Source organism: Pleurodeles waltl, chromosome 11 (genome assembly GCF_031143425.1).
Source record: "Pleurodeles waltl isolate 20211129_DDA chromosome 11, aPleWal1.hap1.20221129, whole genome shotgun sequence".
In the NCBI taxonomy this organism is placed as follows: domain Eukaryota; kingdom Metazoa; phylum Chordata; class Amphibia; order Caudata; family Salamandridae; genus Pleurodeles; species Pleurodeles waltl.
Window position 1 is genome coordinate 937,215,991 of NC_090450.1, and position 25,817 is coordinate 937,241,807.

General features: G+C 46.9%; 1 protein-coding gene across 2 annotated transcripts in view; it reads right to left on the reverse strand.

Annotated features, from left to right (window-relative positions):
* Positions 1 to 25,168, reverse strand: part of PXN (paxillin) — a 191,234-nt gene extending 166,066 nt beyond the window's left edge. Inside the window, exon 1 of one of the 2 annotated variants that reach the window (XM_069215041.1) lies at positions 24,901 to 25,168. In XM_069215041.1, the coding sequence (XP_069071142.1) occupies positions 24,901 to 24,913 (13 nt within the window). In that variant the 5' untranslated portion in view covers positions 24,914 to 25,168. The remainder of the gene's footprint in view (positions 1 to 24,900) is intronic. The other variant, XM_069215042.1, reaches the window with a different exon arrangement.
* Positions 25,169 to 25,817: the final 649 nt, after the last annotated feature.

Here is a 25,817-nt window from a genome sequence, read left to right on the forward strand (position 1 = left end):
AGACTACACCACCGAAGCCAATCCCTGGCAAAATACCTCTAGACCAGAGTGAACTAATTCACCTTATACGACCAAATGCATTGCTATCAACCTTAAAGCACAGGGACTGACATACATCTCCGCAGCCAGTGGTGAGGCTCCTCTCTCAGTCTCTGGTGCCAGTCTTAGACATGACGACGCACGACAAGAAGGCTGAAGGTGCAAAAATAATGAATGAGCAGGCATGCTAGGGGGTATTTTTGGCACATGCACTTGCCACCAGCTGGTGTGCGTTTAAGAGCGCAAGAGGAGAGTCAAAGAAAGCAGAATTCCAGCCCTCAACCGCAGGTAGCCCACAAATGAGGCTACTCCGCAGGCCAACCATTCCACAGGCGTGTCAACAAGTGGGCTGACTGAGGAGAAGGTCCACGAGGAGCAGAAGGGAGGTCAGGGGTCACCCACCTTCTGTTGTTACAGGAAGTGGCCTAACAATTGGAGGAAGCGCCACGCGTTTCCTGGCAGCTTCTTTCCGCTGGCTGCAGCCCTGGACACCCTTCTCTTCCCTCCTCGGTGAAAACACAAGCCAAGACAACACCGTGAGCGTAAAACTGCCCCTCTGACATATTACAGGAACTAGGATTATAGCATTACCATAGTCAGTCAATAGCTCCGGGATACCCCCAAGAAGCCGGCCTGCGCGGCCTCATTCTCAGGGGTGCATGAATGAGCAGCTGCGGGAAAGAACTTAACAGGTCCTGGCGCCGTGGGGTTCTGGGGGGGCGGTAGGAATCAGGTGCACACCTCTGCCAAAACCGTGTGCCATGTCGGCCATTAGCGTGATGAGTAGGCCAGCAAGGCGTCGCTCATCCGAAGCCATTACCGTAAGTGCCTGCCCTTCGAGGGCGCTCGTGCCTCAGCGCGCTTCCTACTCAATGCTCAAGCCCCAGCAGAAAGGCATTGTAACTGGGTTTTCGTATAGCGCGGGTGCACCCATTACTTGGCCCTTAGCACTTTAGTGCAGCGCTTGCCTGTGGTCGACAACTAGGCGTTGTCTCTGTGAGGGAGGGGGGCAGGGAGCTTAAGTATGACCGTAAACATGCCATAGCCCAATGAGCACGCGTGGTGTGGGACGAGTGTGGTGTTTTCAATCCTGATGGGAGTCTTGCGACCAGACGTCTGACACCCTGTGAAGTTAGACTGTGCTCGGCTGTCTCTGCAGGATACAGAACAGCCTTCCTGCCCTCTGCCTACCCACAGCCCGCTGTGCGGTGGGGACTGCCACCTGGAGTTTCATGGGACCCCACACCCCATGGCTGGCCACGAGATGGGCTTCTAAAGACTGGACACATAAGAGTTGTGAGATATACAGGTAAATACCAAATAACCAGAGGCAGAGCAGGGTACCCCATAATAGGTGAACCGTTAAACAAGGGGGGGGGGGGTGATTTTTAAAGGGGCGGGAACTTAGAGAACACCTAAGGCAAGTTGTGCGATTGAACAACGCAGTATATAGTAATTGGGCACCAGCAAAGTACGATTCAGAACCTAGATTTAAGCAGCGACTAGGACAATACAATGGCAATGGATATTCCCAAAAATTAAACTGGGTGTGTCCAGAAACTCGATGCAACCCTCGTGCCTCACAGCAATTGTGATTCCCTTAACGCCCTGTTTAAGGCTGGTCCTTCAGGGTAGCATGCACCACAAGTCTCCACGCCACTAGGCAGTACAGAAACACTATGTTACTCGACCACAGCCTACCTGGACACAACTCTCCAGCAATGGCTCCCCAGGTGCACACAAAAATGTGGAACACCCTTCAAGATCAATGCCATATCTACCCTGGCAAGGAGCTCAAAACATCACTTATTGTGAGGGATTTCAACAATTAAGACTACAAGATAACACCCTGCAACTAGTAAACGTTGCATGGGCTGACATTGTCCCATGCCATCTCAATACTTATATGCGTGAAGCTGGTGGTTTAATATACATCAAATGGACCGACCCCACAACTGTTCAGCCCACCAACATACAAGATGGCTGATAATCAAGCTCTAGCACCTGACAGCGTGTGACTTGCATGCAAATCATATGTTGAAATCCAGTCAGGGCAATGCAGCCCTTTATCCATCCAGGGTCGATAAATCAAGTACCAGTAAATTGAATTTGAAGTAAAATCCATAATTATGAGGTAAAAGCTGCAGCCACAGAATTACATAAATCCTTTGGCCCGCACCATTGTCCATTATTTTATCAACAATATTTAATCATGAAAAGTAAACTTAAATATTCTAATTGCAGGCAGTTAAAGCTGCAATTGGAATAAAACGGTGTTTTCAAGAAAACTACCCCAAAATAAACATCGAAAATAAAAACGTACATAATTAGTAACATGTGGTATGCCCCTATATTGCCATCTCCAGGTTCTAGTGACATTTATGGTGTTATCACAACCCCTTGCTGGCAATATTGGACGCTATTACACAGTAACCTGTTACATATACTCTGTGAATGGTATCTGCAGGTGTGCAAAGTGGAATATGCTATTTATTTTACTACTGTTGAGAGTGAGGAGAGTCCAGGACACAAGATTGGTGTGAGTCGACGATTTCCCTCCCCTCTTTTAACAATTGTTATAAAGCAAGTCACCCTGTGAGGCTGCAGACAGTGTTTTCCCTTATGTCAAGTTCGCTGTCCTGTGGTGAAACTGGCTGTTGCGCATGGACGCCACTTAGGGGTCGCAGCTGCGACCCCTGGCACTGAATTTGCGACCTCTGGCAAATTCAGTTCTGGAACACAGGGGCAGCTCATCCTCCTGAAGGTCAGTTGGTGCTCCGCTCTCTTTGTTTTCTGTCATTTTGTATTACACTAACAGTGAATAATAAAATATTATTCAGTTAGTGTAATAAAAATGGGCTACTGTTAGCTTGAATATGCCCTTCCATGGCAGCTGAGGCACGTAAAAATACTTTTAAATCTACGTTTTGTGCGTGCTTGCGGGTGAGAGTATGTTTACGTGAGAGAGTGTGTGTGTGTGTAAGTGTGGATGTGTGTAAGCATGTGTCTGAGTAAAAGTGGAGGCGTCAGCGCGCGTGATGTCACTTCCGCTACCCCTGGCATTTTGTTGAGTTGACGGCATCTCGTTAGCATAAGGTTTATTAGTACAGTTTCTCTAAACAACGTCATTTGGCACGTGTATATTCACTGTCATCCTATAAATGTGTGTATGTATAAATACTCACATACATAAATTAACTGCTATTTAGGCCCTATTCCGCAATAAACAAAGCAACATAATACAGCAAATAACTACAGCAAGAGGGATTATAATTCGAGTCAAAGGTCTGTACTAAATAAAATACAGGCCGAGGCCTCTGTGAAGGGCGAACCCACGGTTTCAAACATTCTGGAACCCTCGGTCCCCCACCAGCATCCCGAAACCAAACCGGGTGATACCTACGAGGCTAAAAGGGAATTCCGGGGGGTGTTGGACATAAAATGCAATACATGGTAAAATCATCAGCTAGAGATATAATTGGCAACATCAGTCGACCGGCCTCCAGTGCACGTATTCAACTGATGGCGCTCATAGGTGTCATTCAAGTGCTTTCTTACAACCATCTGTACTATGTACATAGGAGGTCGGTACCGCCAACCACACCAGCCAATCAGGAGCCGAGACAGTGCGGATGTGGGTTTCCAGAACCACGCAGAGGAAGTGGTCGGAGGTTACTCCGAGAAAAATCCAGACGCCAGATAATGTGACCTTAGCCGCAGTCCTCAACACGGAGGCCATGGTAGGGTGACCAGACGTCACAGATTTCCCCCGACAGTCCTGGTGTTTAGAAGACATTCCCGGTGTCCCGACACTTCTCTTAATTTTAAACAAATGTCCCGGTTTTTGGGACAAAGGTCAGATCGTTACATAAATGTCCCGGTTTTAGGGAGAAAGGTCAGATTATCTAGGGAAGCATAAATTAAAGGTATGCTCTCCTTTAACAGATGCCTATAAAGTATGCAATAATTAAATTAATTTATGTTACTGTCAGGCAACACAGTCCCCTGTCTGCTCCCAGCAGAGACCCCGGAGTGGGGAGCAGAGAGAGTTGGGTGGGGGTCAGGTTTGTGTGGGGGGGGGGGGGGGGGGGTGAGGGTGGGAGGTCAAGCCATAGCTAATTTTATATGTGTAGTCTTGTAAGTGTGTGTGTGTGTGTATATATATATATATATATATATATATATATATATATATATATATATATATACGCAAAAAAGAGAATAGAGAACTCTGGGTAGTTCCCAAGTTTAGGTGGAGAGCAGCTCTAGTAAGGAGCACCCTGTAAATGGCTTTTGTCATTTTACAGCTCGGCAATGTTAATACTGTGTCAAACCTATGCTTAAAAACTTTGCTGTACAAATGTCAAAAGACGTTGTCACTATCTAGTTCGGCGTGGATAGCACTGTGCTGATCCGATGCCTAAAAACTTTGCTAGATAAACAGACATTTGGGGTGAGCAAATCTAGAGAGTGTCGCTGGTGTTGCAGGGTGTTCCTTATTAGAGCTGCTCTCCACCTAAACTTGGGAACTACCCAGAGTTCTCTTTTTTGCATAATTTATGCGTCACTCTAACCCTGAAAGGGATTTGTTTTGATTATATAATATATATATACACACACACACACACACACACACACACAAAAATAAACACACATGTACAGGCACACATTCACAAAGCTACGCAAAAAAACGGGACAGGCCAGATATAAAAGTGGGTGTAAAGTCTTTAGTCCCTCTTTTATGTCTGACCTGTCCCGGTTTTGCTCCTCAAAATCTGGTCACCCTAGACCATGGGGAATCTTACTGGCATGTCAGCGTGCGCCTCGAAGCAGGGTGGTAAGAGCGCGGTGCCCACCGTGCAGAACACAGCCACAGAACATCAGAGGACAGTCCGGGGCTCAGCTAACAACAGAACCATCCACCTCTCTTCTCTGTACACTGGGCCACCACTAGCCACTCACGAGGTACAGTTTACAAATTACATCATGTACGCACCTACCTGCTGAGTGCCCAAGTTCTGTTCACAATCTGTGCAACATCAAACAGGTGCAGGCACACCCCAGCATAAAAGGCCTATGGCGTCTTAGACAGTACAGTCTAGTACACACATAGATTTAAGATATGTACGTCCTTTCAGCTTCTTATCCTAAAAGACCCAGTGTAATTTTCCTATATTACGGTTTAATTCACAACCCACACAATTTAGCAGTTGGCGTCAACTGGTGCTGGTAGGCTAACGCCAACGTACACCAAGATTGCAAATATAGTATTCGAATAAACAAAACAGTCTCAATTATCAAATCATCCATCTGTGCAATCAACTCACATTCAATCTCTCGCTCTCTACCCGCCTAACACATCTATACACACAGAAACACCTAAAATACATACACACACAATCGATCATTATTCAGTTCACTAAAACAAGACGTGAACACAAACATAACAGCAGGCGAGGTAGAGAGCACTTGCTGCAAGCGTGTGTGCAAAGCACAGGTCACGAGTGGAGCCTACTCAGCTTTTCATCCATCAATCAATCAATCAATCAATCAATCAGTTTTTGTAAAGTACAGCTACTCGCCTGTGGGGTGGGGGGGGGGGGGGGGGGGGGGGGGGGGGGGGGGGGAGGGAGGGAAGGCCCCATCTGAAGAGCCACGTCTTGAGGTTCTTCCTGAAGATGGTGAGTGATGGGCTTTGTCTGAGGTGCAGGGGGAGGTTGTTCCAGCTCTTCGCTGGAGTGTAGGTAAAAGATAGTCCTCCGGCGGAGGTTTTGCAGATGCAAGGGATGGTAGCCAGGGCCATCTGGGCGGAGCAGAGGGATCTGGCGGGGGGGTGGAAGGAGACACGGTGTTCCGGTAGGCTGGTCCTGCGTTGTGTATGGCCTTGTACATGTGGGTGAGTAGCTCGAAGGTGATTAGTTTCTCGACCGGGAGCCAGTGGAGGGTCCTCAGGTATTGGGAGATGTGTTCTCGGCGTGGGAGATCCAGGATGAGTCTGGCGGCGGCAGCGTTCTGGATGAGCTGAAGTTTTTTGATGTTTCTAGTCGAGGGGCAGCGTAGAGGGAGTTGCCGTAGTCAAGCATGCTTGCGACTAAGACGTTGGTGACTATCCTGTGACAGTCTGCTGGGATCCATCCGAAGATCTTCCGAAGTTTGCTGAGTGTGTGCCAGCAGGAGGCGGCAACTGAATTTACCTGGCGGGTCATGGATAGGGAGGAGTCGAGGATAATGCCTAGGTGGTGGGTGTGCTCAGTCGGTGCGGGGGGGGACGACTGAGGGATGAGGGCCACCAGGAGTCATCCTTCCAAACCTCATAGGCATAAACAAAGCTGAACAATACTAGTGCTGATCATTTACAGGGAAATTTAGTAAAAATTAGTTTATAAAACAGTTACCGTCATTATTCACATTAATCTCAAGCACCACACCCACACATCTAACATCTAACCACATTACACAGAACTGCCATACAACACACACACTATAATCACACACTACTAAATTAAGATTACCAATTACCTAAATTGTTACCTCACACCTATGGTTTTACATATTCTAATTAACCTATTCAATAACAGGGTTCTAGGTACCTCTTCCTGCTGCCCATCACTACTGGCTCCTACCATTGAGAGACTAATCTATTTATCCGATCTAGACAAGCATGTCACACTTGGAGAAGACCACCCCACCAGAGCTAATGTGCTGGCAAGGTCTATACTCAAGAGCACACTAATTAATTCCGGTGGTCAAGTCTATGGAACTGCCACCTTAAAACTCTGAAACTCATGCTAGGCCAACATCAAAACCACAACCAATGCCACAGCGTTCTGGAAACGTCTTAAGTACACTCTACCCCATAAACACCCTTTCACATTTCTCTATCCCTTACACACCTTGAAAATAGCCTCTGCCAGATAGTCTGAACGTCCTCGAGTCCCTCAGGTTCACTAGTCTGTCGTACGCCTTAAATCATGGGATCCTAATTCCAAATGGTGCTTTTGGGAAAACATGCTGATAACACCTGTAGTGATTTTTAAAATGCACCCATGTACATAAAAATATAATCTCAATATGTTTCAGACTTGAAATCTTGACCACTGAGCCAGGTCTCATTCAACATCTACTTTGTTTTGACAGCTGATGCAGAAATGCTTGGCCCAAACAGCTTCCCTGGCAGATGGACCTGACAGTTACACCTAAACCCTGTGCCTCAAGGGAGATCACTCTCCTGGTCCTCCTTTACAGAATATCCCATCGGTACTGAGGCACCAAGTCACAAACCAGGTGTGCTGACTATCACTGATGCACTATCGGACCAAGACCAGTAACCTAGACGGGGCTTCGCAGGCTGTGCTGGCTGTGCAGTGGCATTGACTGGTGCTGGTGTCATGATGGGTGTAGGAAGTTGGCTCTGTATGTGCTATTTCAAAGTAAGGAATAGCATGCACAGAGTCCAAGGGTTCCCCTTAGAGGTAAGATAGTGGCAAAAAGAGATAATACTAATGCTCTATTTTGTGGTAGTGTGGTCGAGCAGTAGGCTTATCCAAGGAGTAGTGTTAAGCATTTGTTGTACATACACACAGGCAATAAATGAGGAACACACACTCAGAGACAAATCCAGCCAATAGGTTTTGTTATAGAAAAATATATTTTCTTAGTTTATTTTAAGAACCACAGGTTCAAATTCTACATGTAATATCTCATTTGAAAGGTATTGCAGGTAAGTACTTTAGGAACTTTGAATAATTACAGTAGCATATATACTTTTTACATAAAACACAATAAGCTGTTTTAAAAGTGGACACAGTGCAATTTTCACAGTTCCTGGGGGAGGTAAAGTATTGTTAGGTTTCACAGGTAAGTAAGTCACTTACAGGTTTCAGTTTTTGGTCCAAGGTAGCCCACCGTTGGGGGTTCAGAGCAACCCCAAAGTTACCACACCAGCAGCTCAGGGCCGGTCAGGTGCAGAGGTCAAAGAGGTGCCCAAAACACATAGGCTTCAATGGAGAGAAGGGGGTGCCCCGGTTCCGGTCTGCCAGCAGGTAAGTACCCGTGTCTTCGGAGGGCAGACCAGGGGGGTTTTGTAGGGCACCGGGGGGGGTACACAAGTCAGCACAAAAAGTACACCCTCAGCAGCGCGGGGGCGGCCGGGTGCAGTGTGCAAACACGCGTTGGGTTTCCAATGGTTTTCAATGAGAGATCAAGGGATCTCTTCAGCGTTGCAGGCAGGCAAGGGGGGGGGCTCCTCGGGGTAGCCACCACCTGGACAAGGGAGAGGGCCTCCTGGGGGTCACTCCTGCACAGGAGTTCCGTTCCTTTAGGAGCTGGGGGCTGCGGGTGCAGGGTCTTTTCCAGCCGTCGGGAAATGGAGTTCAGGCAGTCGCGGTCAGGGGGAGCCTCGGGATTCCCTCTGCAGGCGTCGCTGTGGGGGATCAGGGGGGACAACTTTGGTTACTCACGGTCTCGGAGTCGCCGGAGGGTCCTCCCTGAGGTGTTGGTTCTCCACCAGTCGAGTCGGGGTCACCGGGTGCAGTGTTGCAAGTCTCACGCTTCTTGCGGGGAGTTGCAGGGGTCTTTAAATCTGCTCCTTGAAACAAAGTTGCAGTTCTTTTGGAGCAGTGCCGCTGTCCTCTGGAGTTTCTTGTCTTTCTTGAAGCAGGGCAGTCCTCAGAGGATTCAGAGGTCGCTGGTCCCTTGGAAAGCGTCGCTGGAGCAGGTTTCTTTGGAAGGCAGGAGACAGGCCGGTAAGTCTGGGGCCAAAGCAGTTGGTGTCTTCTGGTCTTCCTCTGCAGGGGTTTTTCAGCTCAGCAGTCCTCTTCTTCTTGTAGTTTCAGGAATCTAAATTCTTAGGTTCAGGGAAGCCCTTAAATACTAAATTTAAGGGCGTGTTTAGGTCTGGGGGGTTAGTAGCCAATGGCTACTAGCCCTGAGGGTGGGTACACCCTCTTTGTGCCTCCTCCCAAGGGGAGGGGGTCACATCCCTAATCCTATTGGGGAATCCTCCATCTGCAAGATGGAGGATTTCTAAAAGTTAGAGTCACTTCAGCACAGGAAACCTTAGGGGCTGTCCTGACTGGCCAGTGACTCCTCCTTGTTATTCTCATTATTTTCTCCGGCCTTGCCGCCAAAAGTGGGGGCCGTGGCCGGAGGGGGCAGGCAACTCCACTAGCTGGAGTGTCCTGCGGTGCTGGCACAAAGGGGTGAGCCTTTGAGGCTCACCGCCAGGTGTGACAGCTCCTGCCTGGGGGAGGTGTTAGCATCTCCACCCAGTGCAGGCTTTGTTACTGGCCTCAGAGTGACAAAGGCACTCTCCCCATAGGGCCAGCAACATGTCTCGGTTGTGGCAGGCTGCTGGAACCAGTCAGCCTACACAGATAGTCGGTTAAGGTTTCAGGGGGCACCTCTAAGGTGCCCTCTGGGGTGTATTTTACAATAAAATGTACACTGGCATCAGTGTGCATTTATTGTGCTGAGAAGTTTGATACCAAACTTCCCAGTTTTCAGTGTAGCCATTATGGTGCTGTGGAGTTCGTGTAAAACAGACTCCCAGACCATATACTCTTATGGCTACCCTGCACTTACAATGTCTAAGGTTTTGTTTAGACACTGTAGGGGCACAGTGCTCATGCACTGGTGCCCTCACCTATGGTATAGTGCACCCTGCCTTAGGGCTGTAAGGCCTGCTAGAGGGGTGACTTATCTATACCTGCATAGGCAGTGAGAGGCTGGCATGGCACCCTGAGGGGAGTGCCATGTCGACTTACTCGTTTTGTTCTCACCAGCACACACAAGCTGGCAAGCAGTGTGTCTGTGCTGAGTGAGGGGTCCCCAGAATGGCATAAGACATGCTGCAGCCCTTAGAGACCTTCCTTGGCATAAGGGCCCTTGGTACCAGGGGTACCATTTACAAGGGACTTATCTGGATGCCAGGGTGTGCCAATTGTGGATACAAAAGTACATGTTAGGGAAAGAACACTGGTGTTGGGGCCTGGTTAGCAGGCCTCAGCACACTTTCAATTCAAAACATAGCATCAGCAAAGGCAAAAAGTCAGGGGGTAACCATGCCAAGGAGGCATTTCCTTACAATGGGGGTAACTATGGTTCGTGTTGTGGATGATAGAGGGTAAGTGCAGTTCAAATGCAGTAGTTTGTGCACCTGGGGGGCTGCAGTTGTGTCAATGCGGGGTACCTGCATTGTAAAACTGGAGGCTTTCAGTTATGGTCTGCTATAAATTCTTGCAACAATCTCCAGATCAGTGGTCTTCAATTTCCGTGCTCCAACTCTCATGGTAGTGTTGTCCTGCCTCCATGATTACCACTGGATCACCCGCCATCGTAAAAAAACAAAGCACCAGAAAATAGACATTATTCGTGCTTCAAAACACCGAAACATAACGCATTGAACATTCACAACAATCCTCCAATGAATACACCCACCACAGAAACTAATGATCCAAATTGTGTGCTTACACCTACATACACCAGCATATGCAAAATGCAACAAGTGCATCAGCTTACCTCCTTTCTGGGCATAGCTTATAGTGGGTACAGATGTCAACCTAAACAGTGATAGTAGCCAGTGAAACACAACAGAGTGCCGGCATCACAAAGAAACTGCAAGCAAGACTATAGAAAATCCAGAACACTGCAGCCAGACTCATCCTAGACATGCCCCGCCACAGACAGTAGTCCGCCCACCTCTGGGACCTCCACTGGCTCCCGGTCGACAAACGCATCACCTTCAAGCTACTGACTCACACTTATAAGGCACTTCACACCATCAGACCAGACTACCTCAACCACCACCTAACCTTCTACACCCCCGCAAGACAACTCTGATCCTCCCATCCCACCCTCGCCGAAATCCCCAGAATCAAGAAAAGCACGGACTGAGGCAGATCCTTCTACCTTTTACATGGACCACACTCCCTATCAACGTCAGACAGGCAATATCACTGGAGCAATTCAGGAAGAATCTCAAGACCTGGCTCTTCGAATGATCAGCATGGCCACCACAGCGCCTTGAGACCCTATGGGTCGTATTCCACACTTTACAAGTACTGATTGACTGGGCTAATACAATGCAGCACAGTGACTAGTTTGAAAGGCCAATAAACAAGAAGCAGAGTGACATACTGCACATCAAAATCCTGAAATGTTTCAAACTAGTTCTTAACACTGTGCAGGTGCTTGGCACTTCTCAGAGCTACTCCGTTTACAGCTGCCAAAGGATATAGATGTACATTTTGTCACTAACATTTGTTATACCCTTGCAGAGAGTTAACTTGTTGGATCAGCCCAATGAGTACAAACAATGATTACGTGTTGGCACCATGACTCCTTGGAGCCAGTAGCGGAAATCTATTTTGTTGGTATTTTTAATTGCAGGAAATAGCTAGACACATCATACACTGCTGCTTTGTTGGAAGGGCTGTCCGCGCTGCACACATCCCTAATCATAGTGGACTGATCCAACTATTAAAAAAAACTCACTCTTCAGCAGATGCTGTATGGTGGCCATGTTGGTGAAGGACGTGAAGCCACAAGATTCCCATATACAGACATTACTAGGATGACCATCAACATGAGTGACATGACATTGACTACACTGGGCACATACCTTTGTGCTTGGGCCAGAGGGCAGCCAGACCCCAGTGACACCTCTGAACAGGATAGGTGCTAGTGAGTAGACTCGGCTCCAAGGTGGGATCAATCTGACTGAACTTAACTCTAGTGTGATCCTCACCGAGGCACCCAGACTGTACCTCCAGCCCAACTCCAAAGGCAAATTACCACATTTCCTCCTACAGTTTGAAGCGTTGTAGCCACCAGAGTACTCCTATTCTTGTGGAGGACGAGGTCCGTAGGACATCTGCGAATGTCACCTACAGGCTCCCTCTCCAGCAAACCCTACTTCAGGCGAGGGTCCTTGCCCAGGTCAGGTAAGAGAGACTCTCGCCTGCTAAAAGAGGTTCCTCAATGCTGCAGTTTTTGCTGAAACTGTTTGGCTTCTGTGAGGAAAGTCTGCTACTGAGAAGGTGCAACTGGTCTGGTGAAGGAAGCTTCCTTGGGCATATCCTCCACAAAAGAAAGATCTGTGTGCGCTTGTTAGCACCTACACTGATGCCTGGGCTTTAACAGTTGTGTTGGGGTGTTACCTACTGCCAACCTGAAGCTGTCCTGTGTGTTTCACAAAAACGTCAGAAAACCTTTCATTTCACTAAGGGTTCTGCAACGTCGGTCCTGGGGAGCCGGGTCCATGCCAGATTTTTAGCATATCCACAGTTAGAAAAAAGATGTTTCAGAAATCTACATGTTTCTAAATGTGGATGTGCTAAAAATCTGGCATGGACCCGGCTCTCCAGGACCGACTTTGCAGAACCCACACAAAGCAAGAACTATTGGCATTGCCAGAGCTTGTGTTCTGCTTTGAAATACAAAACTCTTCTGTACCACTGGGCGCCAGACATCTAAGATGATTTCCGGGGCTGGGGCACACAAGAAGAGTCACTCAAAAGCCGAGCTTCTGCCAGAGGCCCGGGGAAAAACACCAAACAAAGACACTAATGTCTGAGGAACTGGCACCCCGGCACACAAGTCCATCTTTGACTCCCCCTCAAGAGTGTCTTTGCCACAGCCTGGGCGCCAGTTCCAAGCTTTAATGCAGTGAGCTGCAACTTACCCCAGCAGAACCGAAGAAAAGGGCTGCAAGACCTGCTGGAAAGTGCAAACACCGCTCTCAATCTTATCAGCTTGGAAACGCACACACTCTTAAACAGCAGGGCAACGGGGCCTGGCACGTCTAGGTACAAAATCCAAGAGCAGTAGTGGTGTCTGGAGAGGAAATCGGACTCCCCGTACTAAAAATACGTGCAAGCCCCGAGTCCACCAGTCTTGTGCCATAAATCACGGTTGCGGTGATTCACCGCACTCCTTGCGATTTATGAGGTGTCTCAGGAGGAAGTGCGGGGTCTAAATCCGCCCTCACTCTCTCAATGTGCTAGGATGACATCCCTGGTGCCAACCTAAGGGCCAGAATCCTATAAGCTGTCAATCACTGAACGGACCACTAGGTCTGACATTTCACAATTTTTGCAATTATGCATTACCAGAGTTATCCCATGTGGGGCAGAGAATCTAACTCTCTCCCGATAACGTGTCATCATTAACGTTAGCAATGACAGCTCTGTTTCTGATATTCTGGTCCCAGAGATATATCATTTTGTACAGGCCATTGGCCCAGAATATGTGGATATACATCTGTATCTATATTCGGACCAATGGACTAAAGCAACATCACCCCTCTCTCCCCCACAGAATGTGATGAGCGACCGCTGTCTCCCCCTATATCACAGATGTTCACTGGCCTGAGTGATAGGGGGAGGGCTGTAGGGTTGGGGGACAGAGGTGATGTGCCCAATGTTACGCCCCTGAGCCAGAGCTATATACACAGAATGGGGCTGGGCACTTGTCAAGCGGGAAGGAAGGCTAGTTCACACTTTTATATATGAATGAAATAACTGCCTTCTCGCTAAATTTGTAGATCGTTTATAATCCTACAGTACACCTCAAACTACTGTGCACGTCGAGAAATGGTTTTTAAATCACATCAGATAGTGCATTTTGTAATTAAACACCTTATCTCAATCATCAGTTAAAAGGTACAAGTATTGAAACTTTTGCATCATATACATAAAAAAAAAAAATCTGATAGACATTAATTTTTGGTGAATTGTGAACATTCAAAAGCTGTGACCCCAGAAAAAGTGTGAAATGAAGCAATCACAAAGTGCAACAAATATATAGTGCAAAGAAGGTGAAAAAGATTAGCTAAAGAAGGGCAAGTCAGTCTCTTAGCACCAGTCCAAGTTCTTTTAATGACCGTGTGGGTGTCAGGAAAATCTGCGTGGTTAAGACTCACAATACGTTCACTGAAGGTTAAGGAATCTGGTGGATTAGGTGGGGGTTGAGCTCAGGTTATTTTAATGACTTTCAGGGTTCACCCTTGCAAGGGTTGTGATTATTCCATGAGGTGGTTGCCCACTGCAAATAGTAATCCAACTTCTTACAGACATCATCAGAAGCACAAAGACAGATTAAGAGACTACGGCCACAATTGAAAAGTTACGTAGAATTTGGCTGACAATTGGTGCACTCTGTAATTAGAGCTGCCCTAGTGGGATATTCAAAGGATAACATTTCTTGACCGCCACCTCAGAATGAAGTCTAAAGAGTGGAATTTGAGTTTATCACACCAAATAGTCCATATTCTGACCGAATTTCTTCATACTTTTCCTGCTAAAATATGCGAGGAGAAAATCGCAGAATGCACAACCCAGATTCTGGATCTCTGTATAAACGCTCACATGCACCCATATTGGATTTTAAAACATAACATTCAATCAGAGTGTAAGTAAAGTTTTTACATTTATAAACTGCAGGGATAAATTATATCGATAGAGATTTGCCTAGATTATGGCCTTGCAGTTTATAGGATCCAAGACCCATATTTATACTTTTTATGCACCATATTTGCGTCATTTTTTGACTCAAAAGTGGCACAAACTTACAAAATACAATTATATTTTGTAAGTTTGCGCCGCTTGTGTGTCAAAAAATGACGCAAATGCAGCACAAAAAAAAGTATAAATATGGGCCCAAGTATGTCGTATCGAACTGTAGGTAGGTGTATTCACACAGTGCTTTATATTCCTAACGAAGCATTAAAGAGCATTTGTGGAGGGACAACATGCTACCCAATGGAATGCCATAGATGGAACAGTGTGTTTGAGTTTTGTGATGTCATGCATCAGGACCAGAGTTTTTCTCTTACGTTTTGTTGCTGAACCTTTGAGTGAAGTTGAAAATAAAGACAAATATAGCTTGCTTAAGCATTAGATTCCTATTGAAAGAAGTGTGTGAGTGTACTCTGCCCTATATTTGAAGTTTTTGCTTTAGGAAATTGTATCAACAAGCCTGTAGCTGTGCTTGCTCGGGGGTGTAGGAGAAATGTGTCAGGACAGAAACAGACGCACAAGCCACTACCTGCCATCTATGGAGTGGGCTATGTATATGCAGTTCCTGCAACATAGAATACAGGGATAAGAAAGTGCACAGAGAATAAGGGAGCTACCTAAGGAGGTGCCAACTCAGGGTTTCAAGCACTTATGAGGCCCATCAGTGCATCCACCCTCACTACAATGTCTGTGGAAGGAAAAAGCTATATGAACTTCACAGTACAGAGGGTCCCATAGCACCCACAATACACTTTCTTTTGTTAAAGGAACAATTACCCAGGATCAGGAAAGCGGGCACGCTCTGGAGGACTGAGGCTTTAATTAGAATCATTGATAAAACCTGATGAGAGATTCCATAATTTTTGTTCAGTTTCTATTTAAAACAGTATCTGCTTTTAGGAATGGGTTTAAAGCTTTAAAAATGTAAAACAAAACTATATTTCTGGTATATCTGCACGTCAGTGCTCTCAAATGGTATACAATTGACAATGCAATAGCACAGCCTGTCTGTTACATGCTAATGGTATCCTGCATGTTGACTTTTGTTGGAAGTTATTCTCTGTCCTTTGTTGACGCTAGTATGGTGAACTACCCCTGCTGTGTATTTATAGATGTGGTGGGACCCGATAACTGGACCTTTAAGCTCTGTTGATCTATTCCCAGACACTTTAAGAAGGCTACCATGGATGGATTACAAGTTATCCTTTACTAGTGGGGTGCAAACTCTGCACCAGTAATTACTAGCATGGTAACAATCCACCAGTACTATGCAATTATGAGTTAAACCTACAGAATGGGAAATTACTGGATGGCCCCATATTTACCAGGTGAGATTCTGCACGGTGTTCCCTTTTCCATAATATTTAATGCACACATTCACCACCTACTCTGAGCAGGTGATAAAAGTGTTCAAAGGACTATGAGAAAAGTGTGCAAAGGGCTGTGGGAAAAGTGTCCAAGAGGCTGCTGCAAGACAGGGTGGAAGGAAAGGGCGAATGAGGGAGTGGAGAATGTTGCCTGGCAGTGAGGGAAGGGAGCATTTAATGCTCCTCCGTGCCTTGTCTGAGGTTTGGGCAGGGGTTATAGAAGAGCCTTCAGACTACAGTGCAGCCTTTTCCCATAGTAGTTTAATCTGCTGGATTTTCAGGCTGGTAAAATCAGACGAGTTGTATTCGGCACCCAGTAAATCTGGATGCTAGAGCACCAAGGTCTAAATTTAAGGATGGCTTTGTCCCATCTAACACCACATTGGTGTCATTTTTCTGATGCTAACGAGGCGTTAGATTGACAAAAACGCTGCACCATATCTATAACTTTGCAACCCTTTGCGCCACATTATGCATGCGCCATGTATTATGTATGCAATGGTGGCGTCCTGGCACAAGGAGGCCCGCATAAATGGCGCAATGAAATCTACAAGATTTAATTGCGCCATTTTTGGCACCATTTTTAACGCCTGCTGAAAGGCATTAAAAGGATTCACCCATTGGAATCAATCGACCTCCTTGCACTTTGCTCCACTAGCGCCACAGTTTGACGCTAGTACCACAATAGCGTCAAATTTTGACTCTATGGTTTCTAATACCACCACAGTGCGCTGTATATTAAATACGGTGCACACGTGGTGGCATGGGGGGTTGCAAGAAAAATGGCGCTGCATTGGATGCAGCACCACTTTTTTTAAATTCACTGCAAATCTCTTATAATTGTGCCTAATGGAAATCGTGACGTGTGTTTTATGGGCACCTTCCAAATGGGCTGATAAGGCTTAGAGAGACATAGAAAGAGAGCAATACCACGAGGCACTAGAAGCAATGCAAAACCAACTGAGCTTCTTTACCTGTAAACAGCTTTTGAACGACCAGTGTTTTAAGTGTGCAGGATCTATTGGGGATGAAATTCCAATCTTTTTTTCGAATTTTACAATAACAATTCTCATACTCTGTTAAAAAAAAGAATCTAGACGGTATAACGCCAACCTTCAACTGCCTCTAAATGAAAGCAAAGGGAGGGTTCTTCCAGCCTTATGCCGTCAAGGGAGAGTCAGACAATAAAAGGTGAAACAAGCTCTCTCCCCAAAGTGGCAGCTACAAGAAAGAAATGTAAATGTGTGCAATTAGTTAATTAATATAAAGGCCGCTAGGGAGCCAGTATATGGCTTTCGCTAACGGAGTCTTTAGAGGCTTCATGGCGGCAGAGTTACTATTTTTGAGAGGTAATGTCATGGTGTTATCAGCTGAGTTTTGGAATGGGCCCTTTTAAAAGAAACTTACATAAAAAAGTTTGCACTAGCTAGTCTGATTACTTATTACTAAAATATGTTTAACGCTCGTTTGATCTTAAGCACTATATCTCTTTGTACATTTTGTGGCAGCCTATCTCCGATCTTATATTGCGTGTAATACAGTTTAAAATTAATGACTTGCATATTCACAGTGCTTTCACTCGCAGGCTACCACTTCGCAGCGCTATACATAAACATCACTGTTCCCCAGGGCACCAAGCAAGATGAAGTTCTATGAACGTCTGGTAACACACAGACATCTGCAGTGGCCACATTAACCAACTGAGCTTTCATAACACGAGTTTTTTAATTGCCATTTATTATTCAGTTAAAATGCATGTGTGTTTGGTTACTTGAAGGTGAAAAGCCAACAAAATAGTTGTCAATTATTTGTTTTGATAGCCGCGTCTTTAGACCAGCCCCAAACTTACTGACCTTGTTCCCATTCCCTTTGGGCTTCTTGTAGTGTAAAAACTTGGGCAGGTACAAGTGAGGTCTGCAGGGAGTGGTGCGGCAGTGAACCTCGCCCTGGGAGGCCATAGCAAGCCATGAGGCCGCGGGAAGGGCCTCGAGGCCCAGGGTTAGAACACGGGGGCTAGACCCTGTGAAACTCTAGCCGCCTCCAGGAATAATCCTGTTGCTTCCCTGGAGAGACGCTCCCTCGCTTTCCCAGAACTCGCCTCTCGTGACCTTTGGAGCCTGCGAGGGTGAGGCCCCTGGTCCCTTCCGTCCTGGTGAGGTGCACTCACGTTCTGGAAGCGGCCACAAACAGAAAGGTCTGGCACAAGGTGGGCCTCGCTGACAGGAAGAAAATGATGCACCACACCAACCAACGTCGAACCCTGGGCAACAAAAAAGAAGTCTACATCAATTGAGGTCGAACAAGGTTGATTTACACAAGGAAATACCTGCCAAACCTATTTACGATTTCAGAAGCGAGTGTCTGGGTATTTTTCACAGAATCACACGATTGTCTGGTAGACGTCAGGGCCCAGAGTGGAACCCTTGCTCCGGGATCCTGTGCGCGCAGCTAGGCTACTAGAACCCATATACACCCTGCCTGCTGCTGACAGTCATGTAGCCGGGAGGTCTCACCACGAAATAAGCTGATGGGGCGTAGCTCTGAAAATGGTGGTTAGTGTGTGTACAAACCCAGAAAGTGGGAGCACCCCGTATCCTCACCCCAGTCTAGCCCTTAAAGGGGCTCACTCGTGGAGGGTGTACATACTCATGAGGTGTTCGCGTGCTCCGCCATCCCAGTCGGATAGCAGTGGCATTCACAGTGGAATTGTTCTTGTTCCTGCACATTATCATCAAGGATGTTAAGTCTGTGATTCACCATCTTGGCTTTATGATAGATCCATGGATAGGACTAACCATCAAGTATTCAAGGAGTGAGTATCTTGGATGGTTTGAATGCATCTATGACACTTGGGAACTGATGAGTGAGCGTCCTTGCCCCATTCTAATGGCATGGTGGAAGGTACTACATTGCAGGAGAATAGGGCCATACAGTCGTAGTGAGGGTCTAACCGGGCCTAACAAGGAGGCTTGTTGAAGGGTGACCGGATCCCTCAGGAAGCCAGCTGTAGGAAGTCACCCTTCAAGCTAGCATGAGGAGTCAGAGTTCTTCAGCCAATTGGGCACAGGTTATGAACGCTGCTTGTTGATTGGCCGAGGGCTAGTTCCCTGGCAGATAGTCCCCTACAACATTTCAGACTCTGCCTGGGTCTTTATTTGCCACCATTTCATGTATCCTCTGGGTGGCAGCTCCAAGCCACTACTACTCCACAAGTCAGCGGGTCAAGTCCCGTCACCTTACTCTGCCTTTCAATCTACCCTACCCTAGCCTGGCCAGGCAATTACCCGGCCAGTCTCATGCCAATCAGTTCTTCCAACAGAGCATTTAAGGGCAATATATCTGCAAGTCAAGTACAAAGGCTTCCCGTGGAGCCTGTTTTAGCGGCTAAGGGTCCCAATGAGTTCAAACCGACCACTCAGCAAGGTGTGAAATAGGTCTCCCATCAGATATATGTTTAGGAACATCACGAGGTGGCTGTCCTGAATCCACTGAACGCATTTCACACACTGAACGTTTCTACCCTATACACAAGGGGGGTGGGGGGAGGTGATGTGGCGTATGTAAGCTATTCTTTTAGTCCCACCTTCCCAAATACAAAAATAACTTACTGTACCCACAATATAAGGAACAAGTGGAACATTCCTTAACTGTTAGCGTTCAAGTCCCCATCAAGGTCGATGTCTGCTCTCCCCCTCAAGGTGCCCATATCCACCCTTCAGTGCTCATCTAGGTATTGCCACAAATCCAGTTTCCTGTACTAGGCAATTAGGGCCAGATGTAGCAAAGGGTTTTTCCCATTCTGTGTCAATGGGAAAATGTGTTCGTACATATGGCCCTTAGTCCCTTCTGGGTCTAGAGACTTCAGTAAGTCTGCATGCACATGCAGTGACCCAAATGTTACTGCCTCCACCTAAAGCCTCAGAACTGGACACCCCCTCCAAGACCCAAGCTTCAATAGGGGTGGGCGACATCTCTGTGTAAGCTACCATTAATGTTTCAACAAAACAGAGATTCATGTAGTCAGTCTTGGCTCTGCAACTCTTCTCCAATGCCCTTGTTTGTCTAATCCTCTTCTTCACATATATCGATGCTGCTTCATTAAAAATAGTTCAACATTTTTTCTCCCCTGACCAACACGATGTAGACAACACAGCATTGGACCCATCCACATCTCATAGCTTTGCATCTTTATGGCTGCTTTTTTTGTCTCCTCCTGATTTTCATGGGACACGTCATGTAACAGGAGTATTCTATTCTCATGATAAATCAATCCTTTCTTCACAACTTCTGCTTTCAGAATACATTCTGTGCATCTTCTTGCAGTGGAGCAAGGATTGCGATTGTGTTCTTCTCGCCGTCCCTGGAGTCCCTTTTTTGAAAGTGCGGTGTCCTTCTCTATTTAGTGAACGTGTCCTGTGAACCAGGAATTATCTTGTGGCGGAGCTAGTCTCAAGCACAGGTAAAAAGTCAGAATCCCTGATCTGTGGTCTCCCCAATATCGTGATGAGTCGAGATTTTTGCATGCCCTTTAGGCACTCCATTTGGAAATGTGTAGTGCTGTTCAGAGGCATCTGCAAAGAGAGGTGAGCAGTATACAGAACAAGGCAAAACATGTGCATGGTGACTTAGAAATCATAGGCCCATACAAACATCACTAAGTGTGGAAAGACCACAAACCAAAGCAGATGATGTTAATCCAAGATGGAAACCTGCTATAATGTAAGTCAAAGGATCATGAGTGCACCAGAAGCCTTCTAAGAAAAATCACACATTCTGTATTTACAAACTATGACCAATCAAGCATGATCAACCCGGAAATATTTGTTTATGAATAGTTTTTTAGAGCGCAGGCCATTTCAGTAAACGCACCGGAGCACTGTACAAGACTGAGGCAGGCATAACACTTAACTGAAACAATAAAACACAACATTGTTTTATATATATATATATATATATATATATATATATATATAATAATAATAATATATCAAATTTTATTTTTTTCAAGATAAATGTGTGTCTTGTTGGCATGTGGAACACTACTTCGTGGTCATGATGGTTCATTATTTTGTATGCTGGCAAAGGGGCCATCTTTTATTGAAGGCAATACTCTGGCACCTGATAAGTAAAGAACAGATGTGAAAATATTGTGTCTTTCAGAAATCTCTACAAGGATGGGCCATAGCTCAGAGGACTTCTGGAAACATCAGCCAATCAAAAGCCTAAAGTTGGCCTCCCTTAATCTTTAGACATCTATCCGACTAGACAGAAGCAGGTCACAGGTATACCCGTATATACACAAGGCTCCACAAACCCTAGAATTCAATCCATTCTCAGACTTAAAAGGCTACCTTAAATTCCAGAAAGATGTAAAACTCCTTCAGATCGTCTATGTCCTACATACACAATGAGAGACAACATTTACATCAGAGGTCCTGTGTCAAGCCAGACCGGGATGCTTAGCACCTAAAGCCTACAATTGCCCAACCCGCTCCCAATGTTTCCTGAAGGAATCAAATGACCAATAAGCAGTGTAGGTGACATACCGTCAAAAACATCAACAGTAAATAAGAAAAACAAATCTATAAAAGGTCGGTGAATTTTATATCTATATATGAAGGTGTTAAGTGGGATCAATGTTAGATATCTTATATAATTTCTTCAACTGGTCTTTGCTTAAACATAAGCAATGTCAGAATTAAGATTTAATCTTAAACGATTTGAAGCCCTTTAAATGAGGGGGAGACCTTAACTCCAGAGAACCAATTGGTTAGGGTTCACAGTCAACCTGAGTCTTAGACCAACGAATGACTTCAACTACCTCTGCTTAGCAGACTACCTAGTGGAAACACCAGTGACTTCCCAAAGACTGACTGACTGTTAACAATATTTCTTGGTTGCATTTATAAACAGAATAAATCAATCAAACCAGTTAGGATATACCTTCCAGTGGGCAACATGAGAAGAGGAGGCCTTGTGGTTTTCACCTATCTTGGCGTCTACTGACAATATTCAGTTTTGCATCCCCATGGTCAGTGGATTTTCCTCCCTGGTATGGTAGCAGAGTAAATACATAGTCAGTGGATAGGCTGACATCCATCCTATGTTGGGCACTCCTGCATCGGAGTACAACAAAACATAGCAGGGGAACAAGAGTTGGGACTGAGGTGGGGCACAAGACAGAACATGGGCATGCAGACCTCACGAGAGCGCTGGCAGGGCATATTTCTGCACTCAGCTATCTGTAATTAGTCTTCGGGCGTTTCTGCCTAGTCTGTAATTAGCCCCAGAGGACTTCTCTATCTATGCAGCCGGCCTGCTGCTTCGGCAGGCACTGGTGTCTGTGCAATTCCTTGGGGGTTTAATGTAGCCTCGGGTGTTTGCAGATATTCTCGGACGAGTATGTAAAAACGGAAAGGCTCTCAAGAAAAGGCGCACCTAGGGACACATAAACACCGTAGGAATCCAAAAGACAACAGCCTGCACTAAAACCTGTCGTCAGCGCGTGCTGAAAAAAAGAAAAAAAAAAACTACAAACTAGCGGAAATACCAGGTTTCACCACACCCCGTGCATGAACACCCGAAGCAACGAATACCACGATTCTGAGAACATGCAGCGCAGGCTAAACAAAAAAAAAAACATCCTTAAACATTCCGAGGAAGCCATTGGCCGCCACTGTATTGTAATGTGCTTTATAAGCGCGATCACACACGTTGCAGCAAAAACACCACCCTCAGTGTTACAGCAGATGTCAAATCTGCTTGAGGTCTAAAGTTGGGGTGTCCCGGATTCTTGTAAATACCCCATGTAAGCACTTGTTCATTGAAAGGGAGGGAGAGCAGGAAATATAGTGAGGAACAACTCTTAGCTATTTCAGTACTTTAAAGTAAAGTGGCTCGTGATAGGAACTTAGACGTGTGTGAATTGCCTCCGATCGCGGGGGGGGGGGGGGGGGTAGGGAATTCGGCTCAGGTTATGGCAGGCCTTTTTATCACACAGATTTGTAGTGGCAGAAGGAGACAGCTGAAGGAGGAGATGGATGGCTCGCTGATGCCTAGGAGTAAATGTAGACAACTGAGCTCAAATCACTCGTCTTATCGGGGGTGAAGTAAGACAGGGCCCAGCTAACGGCAACAGGAAATTCTTCTACTGATATCACACCAAAAATCCCCTGAGGACTGCCTATCGGCTAAGAAAGCTATAATAGAGCCTAACTTTGTGCAATCATTTACTTTGGCGGCAGAACGGGGCAGGCAATGCCCTCTTCGCTGCAAGTTTATTCTTTACCCTGGTCGAAAGAGACATGTTTTTGGTGTCCTGGTTTTCTGACAGTGCTCAGTGGACATACTGGTTTCACCCCTTCCACCCCTACGTTTAGTTTTTAACCCCTTCCTTGAGGCAATGAGCTTGTGGCCTACGGAGTAACCACTTACACATGGGGTGGCAAAAAGTAAACTTCATCTTAGTTTGAAAGGTATATTTCAGCCCTCGGATGAGACCCAGGCAGAGCCCATGTTTGGCGTTTGTGCCCTCCTGCTCTCAGGCTGCCTGCTGGCGACCAGTCCTTGTTGGGGCGACTTATTGGTGCGGAGCTCAACCAAAGCATTTGCAACAAACATTCAACTCCCTCTAGCAAGCTGGCATTTCTTTTTCCTGGAGTGACCTAATCCTGGCGCGACAATTTTTATGTATAGAAACCCCTTCTTCTGTGGTCCTCTGAGGAGGCTTCTCAAATATAAATCGATTTTGTCCCAGGATGCTTTTGATCTGCGCAAGCCATCTCAATTTTGGGTCAATTTACACTTAGCAGGTTGCGTACTACGGGTTGCCCGGGCTAGGAAACTTTGTGCTGCGCCTACAGGCTTTTATAATAAGTAAATCGATGCAATGTTTCCGTCCCGCGACTTCCAGCACAAAACCTTAGTGGAAAAATATAGATTTCTGATGTCTTAACCCTGGTTGGGTCTGTTGGCTACAAACCGTCTCCTATTGCCTTCTTCAGTGAGAAGGGCAGGGGCGTTCTGTAGTCACACAGTCCTGCTCTTAGTTTTGCACCCGTGCCCCTCTACCTGGGCAGCGGGCTGTCTGATGTCCCGCATTGGATGACTTGAGAAAGTACTATCCATCTTGTTTGGTAGTTAGATGCTTCCGCAATTCCTTTCGTCCCATTTTTGCTGGCACCAGAATAGTGTTGGGCCTTAGGCAACCGTTGCGATGTGGTGTCCCTGTGTGAGTCTGCACCTCACCCTCTTAAGATAAGGGTGAACAGTGCTCAATCCTGAAGTAACTTGCCACAGAGTGGCCACTTTTGCCACTCAGCTTTTCAGACTGGTGATCAGTTTAGGGAATCACATTGTGTATGGGTATGTTTATTTTCTGGCCACAAGTTGGCATAAACAATAGGTAGCTTCTTCCCATGATGCCTTCCCGACAGACACCCTCTTTCTCTCCCGGGTGGTATGCGTGTTAGTCCTTCTCAACTCTCACACTGCACAAGAAGCTTTTCTTGGAGCACTTTTCTCTGCACATGTCCCCGGCTCCCATCCGGGACAGCACAGCCCTGCAATGCACAAGTTTCCCAGTCTGCAAAATCACCCACCCCTTACCCCCACAGTCAGTTGTCAAGGTCCATTTCGATCATTGGGGGACCCCACTTCTGATTAATGATGTGCCCCCAAACCTGCAAGGCCCTTCGTTAGAGTTCTCAGCAGAGCTCTGGTCAGTCAGTGCAGCGACCATTAAGCATGTTACAGTGCCACCCACTCCAACCGAGCGCCCCCGTTACCCAGCACCCACTGAACGTGCCGTGCCCCTTTCCGGCTGTACCCTGTTGGCCATAGCAACAAGAGCAATACCCCGTTAATTACAGCCGGTGCCCGCCCCATCGCCTCCCGTATTCAGTGCCCTCGTGTACTGCAGATCCCGATACACAGTGCCCCGCCGCACACCACCCCGCGCGCCCCCCTGCCACACTCACCCAGGTCATCCATGGCTGCGCGCCCCCACCCCGGGGAGGGCTCCCTCGGTGTCCCCTAGCGGCTCCTCTTCTCCCCACGGCCGGCCTCGGTCCCCCGAAACACCCCGGACCCCGCCGCTCCTCTTCACCCGCAACTTTTCGGCGACGGCAGTCAGGACAGGCCGCGCGCTCCCGCGACGCCCCCTTCCGACGTGCGCGCCCCTGCGGTCACCGGGGCACGGGCTGGGGGCGGGCGCGTCCGCGAGGCACCCAGATAGCGCTCGGGGAGCGTGGCGTAGAGGGCATGCCCGCGTCCCAAGTAAGGAGCACGGGTGCCACCTGCTGGAGAGTAGAGGCGTAGCGGCTTCGGCAGGTATTTTAGGTTGGAATCAGGGCAGGCGCCGAGGAAAGACCACAGAAGCACCAAAAGCTGGACAGTAGGCGCACTGGCACCCGCCGGAGAATAGAAGTGTAACACCAAGTATTGGAGAACAGAAACATGGCTTCCCCACCAGGCGTAGAACGTAGCGACACAGGCGACACTTTTGCACAGGGTGCCTCCTGTTGTTGAACTAAGTCATAACAGCACGACTTTGTGAAACATGATAGATGTAGTGAAATGTTTGCTCCGAGAAGCGGACTGAATCAGCAGCTCCTGCTGGAGAAAAGAATGGAAAAAAACATCACATGGCGGGGAGGAAACTGCAACTTTGGGCTACTACTAGCGTTAATCTGTAAGTTTTTAGGGGTTCACTTGCAGAGTTGACCACCTGGCATGAAGGCAAATTGAGGACAGGACTGTAAAACATTCAGGACCAAGGATCAAAACTCAGGACAAAAATTCAGGACAAAGGGTACATTTTATGGACACATCCAAAGTGCGGCCATACCCCACTACTTTATCAATGCATTTGTTTACTATATTATATTGTTTATAT